This window comes from Daktulosphaira vitifoliae, unplaced genomic scaffold (genome assembly GCF_025091365.1).
Source record: "Daktulosphaira vitifoliae isolate Bord-2020 unplaced genomic scaffold, ASM2509136v1 Scaffold_193, whole genome shotgun sequence".
NCBI classification, from domain to species: domain Eukaryota; kingdom Metazoa; phylum Arthropoda; class Insecta; order Hemiptera; family Phylloxeridae; genus Daktulosphaira; species Daktulosphaira vitifoliae.
Window position 1 is genome coordinate 8,861 of NW_026099761.1, and position 9,179 is coordinate 18,039.

General features: G+C 25.0%; 1 protein-coding gene across 2 annotated transcripts; it reads left to right on the forward strand.

Moving 5' to 3' along the window:
• The first annotated feature begins 1,516 nt into the window (after positions 1–1,516).
• On the forward strand, positions 1,517–8,423 carry LOC126909222 (uncharacterized). Of its 2 annotated transcripts, XM_050691641.1 has the most exons (3): positions 1,517–2,132; positions 6,478–6,853; positions 7,402–8,423. In XM_050691641.1, exons 1-3 carry the CDS (start codon positions 1,628–1,630, stop codon positions 8,201–8,203), a joined length of 1,683 nt encoding a protein of 560 aa, XP_050547598.1. In that variant the 5' UTR covers positions 1,517–1,627; the 3' UTR covers positions 8,204–8,423. The 2 variants fall into 2 exon arrangements, with proteins under 2 accessions (XP_050547598.1, XP_050547597.1); XM_050691640.1 differs by lacking the exon at positions 1,517–2,132 and having other exon boundaries at positions 5,888–6,853; positions 7,402–8,419.
• The last annotated feature ends 756 nt before the right edge of the window (positions 8,424–9,179 follow it).

The following is a 9,179-nucleotide window of genomic DNA, read 5'->3' on the forward strand; positions in this document are numbered from 1 at the left end:
AATTCTGATTAAATNATTTTTCCACTCTTATATTACTTTTCAATATAAATTCTGATTAAATCATATCGCTTCTTATTACTTTCATTCAGAACAAACCACTTCAAACGTTTTTTACTTGAGCTTTATATGTAACCAATAAAACTTAAATAGACGGAGAAAATAATTGTTAGATAGATCCAAGGAATAGCAAAAATCTCCAATATCTTCTACGTGTATGTCATTGAACTTATAATACCTTTATTATCACTAATTATAAAAGGAGTATTTAAACATGAAAAAGTCATATCCGCGAGCGGGGTTGGCGGAGTTATACAGTGTATGCTTTGTTAGCTAAAAAGTACAATTAAAGCTAGTTCAAAAATTCAAAGACTTTTTTCTTAACTTAAAGGAGGTAAAATATTGAAAATAATTTTAAATTTATGTTAAATATAAATTAGATTCTTGTAACTTTTATAAAAATCGTTGGTCTCATTAGTTTAACAAACTTTTGTAAGATTCATACCATACCATAATAAACAAACAAAAAGACGTGGACGTTGCATAGCTGGGACAAGTATAAATGATATCTGATAGTGATTAAAATAACCATAAAATGAAACGCTTCAATTCAAATCTGTAAATATTGTTTAAATTTTAGAAATAGGTGGATTATTCCAAAAGGGGAAGAGGTTGTTTGATCAAGTCCAAATTTTTAAAGTATTTGTATTATATATAATACAAATACTTTTTTTTCGGCTACCTTCTGCGTCAGTTTTATTAAAAATCGCTTCTGTTTCAAAATTGTAGAAAGTGATGAAGAAGGGATTTGAAAACTAATCGCTACATCTTTTGTCTTTTTGCCACTTTCGACTGCTTCAAATATTATTTTCTTGTCAGAAATTGACAAACACTCACGTTTAAAACTCATGCTTATAAAAGCGACGAGCGGAATTCCATGCGATCGCTTTTGACACAAAAATCAAATTAAATTAAAACGATAACGTAAAGGTTACAATAACGTTGTAGAGTCATTTATCTTATCGCGTGATAAACGCCGAAACAAACACCGTAATAGCAAACTATTACGACGACATTATCATATGATATTTCGTTACATAGCTTTGGTCAAAAAAACTTCGTTATATCGAGGGGACTAAAATACATGTAATTTTTCGTTATATCACGAGATTTTCAAGGGACCGACAGTTTTATTTGTTATATCGAGATTTTCGTTATAACGAGCTTCGTAATATCGCGAGTTGACTGTATTTATGTTTGATTTTTAAAAATTTCCTAAGAAAAATCATTCGTATAATTTTAGATTACATTTAAATAATAATCTTTAAATAATCATTTCTATGAGATATTGTTCTATAATAAATTATTCCTGATATGTATTTACCTAACTTGTATAGCACTTCATAAATTCATATTTATAATTAACACAAGTATAAAAAAATTATTTCAGCGTATTATTTAAACAAAGAATGAACAACTTAAAATAATCAATTGCTGCATTTGCTTAAAATATTATTATTAAAATGATATAAAAATGTTAGATACTACAATTTATATTTTACATAAAAAATGATGAAGTTCTAATAAAATTTTATTAACTATAAGATATTTGCATTTTAAATTGTGAATTATGTTACCCAAGTTGTTTTATCCTATTTGTTATACTTTTTGGATTCTAACTACAACATTCTTTGTAAGTTGTAGAATAAGGTCAAAAACATATGAGAAATATTATGCAGAAGTTATGGATCATATAAGTGAACAAGATGGATGGGATTTTATGCAGAATTTGGTATTTAAGTCTTCTACAGAAACAAGTTTTAATATTAAAGACATTATTTGCAAAGAGAGTCGCACAATACTACCAAAAAAGTTCGATGCCGTAATTAATTCATTGAATTACATGTACGCAGAAGTCATTAAAACATTTATTGATCATATTAGAGCTATAGCTAACCAATGTCAAGAATATTACGACGTAAACCAGGGAGATCATTTATTACGTTGTATATTTTTACTTCAGAGTGTTATAGAAAATTCGAAAACCATGTTTGAACAGTTATACAATGTAATGAACTATCTTAGCAACATAGATTTTAAATTATTAGCGAAATGGAAAAAAACATACTCTATACCTATAGTAGATGAAATTTATACTTTTGTAGAATATGCATCATTAAAAAGTCAACAAAATACACAGATTTTTGTCAATCCAAACGATCCCAACACTAAAAATGATGCTTGCGAGGTCATTTTAGATGTGAAAAGCTTTATCGAAGGAAAAGGTATCGAGACCTATCAGAAAATTAAACACAAAAATAATTCAGTTGTTTACAATCATACACCAAAGTGCTTACTTGAAAAGAATCTAAAAGACTATAATGCACGACAAAATAAAAACATTGAGTTGAGCTATTATTTATGTGAATGGCTTAACATGTATTACGTTGAAATTTCTACAAATTTATACAAAAATCTTGGTTTTGAAGAAGTTTTAGAATTAAATGAGGCAAGGTAAGAAAATCTATTAGATAACTTTGTAGAGTAATATAGAAAACTTATAAATTGACGTATATAAAAAACATAAAATAGAACCAAATCTATTTTTAAGTATATCTTATTACTTACTAGACGAAAAATAATATTTTATAAATATATTTTTCGTGTTTCCCAATAATTATGGCTACTAAAAGCTATCAACTGTATAATGAATTTATGTACTCACAAATAATTTTATAAATAAATTTAGAAATAATATTTATGTAACCAAATATTTAATTAATGAAAAAGTTTATAAAACTGTTATTAACATTATAAAATTTGCCATAATTCATTTTACTGAATTTCTTTTATATATTTAGGATGAACAAAAAAAATGTATTTTAATAATCGGTTCCTAATAATACATTTGGAATAACTTTTTCTTACAATATATTTAATATTCACAATAGATCATAAAAATGAAATCAATTTTAATCTATAAATTGCTATGGGACATTATTTAAAGGAAAAATTAGAGGAAATATACTTAATAAATCTCACATTATATATTTTTTAGTATTTTCAAACCTCCAATTCATTCATTTGAAAATATTACTCAAAAACTAGTAATTGAACAATTACATAAAATTACTAAAGAAAGTGGATGGAATTCGTTGAAACATATTTATATTATATTTAATGATCAAGTTATAAGCGTAGACCGTATTCTTAGACACCCAGCAGACAAATTAAATTTTCATTGTAAAAAACAACATATATTAAGAGTTATCAAGTGCATTTATACAGAAATACTGTTTAAATATTGTGAATATGTAATTTTCCTATTAGCTTTTTGTAAAACGGAATTTTTAAATCCATATGATGCATTATATATAAATTTTGTGCGGCAAGTTTTTGATGCAGTTCATAAGACAATTCATATATTTGATATAATGTATAAAACATTGGTTTCTTTAAATAAACTAATAGGAGAATATTTTCATGATAACAAGAGTTCAAATGTAACATGTTTGTGTAATTCAATAACAAAATTACTTGAGGAAATAAATTCTGGAAATTATTCACTGGATGTTTTGGAAAGCACATGTGATACCAGTAAACAGAAAATACCACAATTATACGCAACATGCGTAAAAAATATCACTAAATTCCTAAAATATATTTGCTATTTATCGAAAAAAACCCATGAAAAACACTTTCCATTACAAAATGTTGTGTTACTTATTGACATACCTGAGTTAATAAGTACCGACAATTTTTCATCTGCTTGTAACGAACTTATTGTATTTTCTAAAAAATTTATAAAAGTTTACTATGAAGAGTTGGGTTTAAATAAATTAAACTAATAATCAATATTTTTTACGTCTATCTTAATCATATGTATGATGCTACAAACCCAAACCTAACTAGATCTCTGATTCAAAATTTTCGGTGTTATTATCTGGCTATGTTTCGTACGATTTGTATTTTACGCTAAAAGTATGGCTTTAGTATCATTATAGCGATAATATAGTAAACATTTAATTATTAAAATGTGTATAATTCAAAATGGGTCAATTGTAAAATGTCATAGGTATAAGGTTGACAATTGATACTGAGGTCATTTTAATAATATAATAATATATTAATTTTAATTCTATCTTTGGTATCAACAATATTAATAATATTATGTTATTAAGTTTTTGGCTATAATGTGTTACTATAACATAGTAATTATGTAATACTAATTTAATTGTTTTTAAAATATATTTATTAATACCAGGGGCGGGAAACAATATCGCACTTATACAGTGAATATACTCAATAACAATTAAATAGAAAAAATTAAAAAGCCAACCAATTATAAATAACACTAGTCTATGTGATTCAATAATAACTAATCGATAAAAATACCAATAAATATAAATCAATAACAAGAAATGTGACTATTAATAAATACAAAGATTGATTAAAGTCAATAATCAGTTGCAAATCTATATAATACACAACAAAATTATCTATAAAATTTTGGTTTAAAAACTTGCTTTTGTCATCAGTGTGACAATTTAATTAAACTATCCAAGATAGTTCTTTATCTAACATCCAAGAAATGAATAGGATGGGAATGGACGAATAATCTAGTGAACAAGCGCCAAATTCAAGCTCAATTGCGTCGCGAACAAAATTATCAGTTATCATAAGATTTTTGTCATTTGGTCATGACAATTTCTAACTTATGGTACCACTGATTATAGATTCTTTTTTATTTGTATTAAATTTTATTAAAATTGGAAATTAAACCAGATATTATCAAAATTATGGTTTTTAAACCTAGGATAGGAGGTTCGCAGCATAGTGTTGACGTAAAGTTCAAGTATAATGATATCTGACAGTAATTAAAGTCACTATGAAAAAGAACGCTTCGATGCAAATCTTTAGATAGTGTTTTATTTTAAAAAATTAGTAGATTATTCCGAAAAGCTACATAACCTGCTATTTACTTATTTATATCCTGATTAAGAGAAAGTATGTCGATTGAAAAAGGGATATAAATATTATTTCTCATAAAAAATTGTGTTGATTCATACCCTTTTATAAAAAATATAGCATTATAAAGTTAAAAATATAAAATCTAGAATTGTCACACAAAAATAGCATTCTGTAGCCATTTTCATTGTGAAGACAAAATAAAATCCGAAATTTTCTTTTTCCATAATAAATTACATTACATTAGCTTTAATTTAAGATATATATAAAAATGTCAGTATTTCTGGAAAACTTTAAAAAATTAAGTTGAAAAAGTTGTCATTTTAAATCCTCCTGTGGGTTGGTAGAGGATCAAATTTATAAAAAAATATACCAAATGATAGGTAAATACATTAAGCATCTAAAAAAAAAATTATATATTGATTTGTTTATTTTTGAAAAAGTTATGGCAGTTTTAAAAAAAAAATTTCAAAAATTAGCGATTTTTAAATTTGTAATTTTTTTGAAGAATTCACCTTTTACGGGGAACGAGAGAAATTTTTTCAATTTTTGAGGGTAATGTCTTCGACTAGATACGATTTGTGATCTTTTGACGTATCGTTGAAAGAAATCGGATTGGTGAGAGCTGAGATAAATGTTTTCCGAAATAATACTGTTCTAAAAAAATCATTCCTATCATTTAAAATTACTTCAAATAACTATTTTTAAAATATCTTTCCTAAAAGGTTTTATTCTATGATAAATTAATCTGTATAATTTTATTCGTAATAAGTATTTGCCTAATTCGTATTACATTTCATAAATTCAAGTTTATAAATAACACACATGCATAAAATGAATAAACAGCTTAAAATAATCAACTGCTGCGCATTGGCTTAAAATATTATTATTAAAATGATATAAAAATGTTAAGTACTACAATTTATATTACACATAAATAATAAATCAGTTCTAATAAAATTTTACTAACTATAAGATTTTTGCATGTTAAACTGTGAATAATGTTACCAAAGTTATTTTATTTTATTTGTTATACTTTGTGGATTTTAACTTCAAAATGTTTTGTGAGTTGCAAAATAAGGCCAAAAACATATGAAAAATATTATATAGAAGTTATGGATCATATAAGTGAACAAGTTGGATGGGATTTTATGCAGTATTTGGAAGTTGATTATGGCTCTTCTACAGAGATAAGCTCTAATATTAAGAATATTATTTGTAAAGAAAGTAATGTAGCAGTATCAAAAAAGTTTGATGCTATAATTCATTTCTTAAATTATATGTACGCAGAAGTCATCAAAACATTTAATGATCATATTAGCACTATAGCTAACCGATGTCAAGAATATTACGACTTAAACCAGGGAGATAATTTATTAAGTTGTACAGTTTTACTTCAAAGTGCTGTGGAAAATTCAAAAACCATGTTTGAACAGTTATACAATGTAATGAACTATCTTAGCAACATAGATTTTAAATTATTAGCAAAATGGAAAAAAACATTCTCAGTACCTATAGTAGATGAAATTTATACTTTTGTAGAATATGCAACATTAAAAAGTCAACAAAATACACAGATTTTTGTCAATCCAAACGATCCCAACACTAAAAATGTTGCTTGTGAAGTCATTTTAGACGTGAAAACTTTTATCGAAGGAAAAGGTTTCAAGACCTATCAAAAAATTAAAAAGAAAAATAGTTTAGTTTACAATTATAATCCAATATGCTTATTAGAAGATAATTTAAAAAACTATAAAGCACTACAAAATAAAAACATTGAGTTAAGTCAATATTTATGTGAATGGCTTAAAATTTATTATAATGAAATTTCTAAATATTTATACAAAAATCTTGGATTTGAAGAAGTTTTAGAATTAAAAGAGGAAAGGTAAGAAAATCTATTTGAAATCTTTGTAGAGTTAGGGAAAACTGTATATTAACATATATAAATGTTTTAAGTATCTTATTACATAGTAGACGAATAAAACATATTATCTTGGTTTTTTATTTGTGGCTACTTAAAGCTATCAACTGTGTAATGAATTTGTGTACTCAAAATATAATTTTATCAATAATTTAAAAAATATTCGTATATTTATTATACCACATATTTATTTTATGATAATGTTGAAAAAACCGATATTATCCTTATTTAATTTTCTCTAATCCGTTTTTCTGAATTTCTCTTATTTATTTATGATAAACAAAAAAATATTCTGGGTAATTTTTATTTACTGTAATAATAAATTCCTATCATATTTTCAAGATCTCTAAAATCAAACCTTAGGAATAATTTTTTTTTACAATTTACTTGACATTTACAATGGTTCATAAAAATGAATTCAATTTTAATCTATACATTTCTATTAAAACATATTTAACGAATAAACTAGGGGAAGTATACTGAATAAATCATAATTCATATATTTTTTTTAGTTATTTCACACCTCCAGTTCATATGTATAAAAATAATACTCAAAAACAGAGAATCAGACTAATAAACGAAATCACTAAAGAAAGTGGATGGAAATCGTTGAAACCTATTAATATTGTATTTAATGACCAAGTTATAAGCGTAGAGCGTATTCTTAGACACCCAACAGACAAACTTAATTTTCATTGTAAAAAACAACACATATTAAGAGTTATCAAGTGCATTTATACAGAAATACTGTTTAAATATTGCGATTATGTAATTTTCCTATTAGATTTTTGTGAAACGGAATTATTAAATCCATATGATGCATTATATATAAATTTTGTGCGGCAAGTTTTTGATGCAGTTCATAAGACAATTAATATATTTGATATAATGTATAAAACATTGGTTTCTTTAAATATACTCTTAGGAGAATATTTGCATGACAACTGCTATTCGAATATAAAATGTTTATGTAATTCAATAACAAAATTACTCGAGGAAATAAATTCTGGAAATTATTCACTGGATGATTTGGATAGCAAATGTGATCAAACTAAACAGAAAATACCAAAATTATACACAAGAACATACGTTAAAAATATTTCAAAATTTCTTAAATATAACAAAACGACAAACCGTTCTTTATTTAATACGCATGAAAAACAGTTTCCAGTACAAAATTTAGTGTTAAATATTGACATTCCTGAGACAATAAGTACCAACAATTTTTCATCTGCTTGTAACGAACTTATTGTATTTTCTAAAAAATTTATAAATGTTTACTATGAAGAGGTGGGTTTAAATAAATTAAACTAATACAATCATCAATTTTTTTACGTCTATCTTAACCATATGCAAGGTGCTATAAACCCAACCCTAGCTAGATCTCTGATTCAAACTTTTCGGTGTTATTATCTGGCTATGTTTCGTACGATTTGTATTTTACGCTAAAAGTATGGCTTTAGTATCATTATAATTATTAAATTGTGTATAATTCAAAATGGGTCAATTGTAAAATGTCATAGGTATAAGGTTGACAATTGATACTGAGGTCATTTTAATAATATAATAATATATTAATTTTAATAATGAAACAAACCGTGTGGTGTATAAAAAGAAAACAAAAAACATTATTATTATTACCTGCAAGTTTAAATGCAATAATCCAATAATGTAACATTGATGTAACAAATGATTATAATCATTTGTAGAGATTCTAAACAATTTTAGAAACTTAAACAATTTACAATGTAATCTTTGTAGTTAATATAAAAATTTTATATTTTCATAGAACATCAACAAAAAATTTTACTTATATATCTTAACCTATTTTTGTCAATAATACATTTTACACTATTTAAATTTAAAAAAGGCGTTATCAAAATTATGGTTTAAAGACGTCTGTCTTTTCAAGAACCCANGTTTAAAGACGTCTGTCTTTTCAAGTATCTTGATCTTATAAAATACACACACATTATGTAAAATGCGATTCGTCGGTCCAATTGAGACTATTATTTCATTATTTCTAAAACATTTATTAACAGTTTAAATTAATGACGTAAGGATTGAATGCTGCTATTTTTATCTCTAGACATTTTTCGGCCAAACCTCCTATCACCTGTGTTTAAATATGTTAAAAACATTGGAAATATTGATCCAAAATTTGTCCAACCAGTCATATCTTCAGTAAATAATTTAAATGAACCTATAAAATAATCTTGTTAGTTATAATTGTTGATATTTGAAAAATAAAGTTCAAACCGTCATAAGGTATGAGAGATAAAAATTAAAA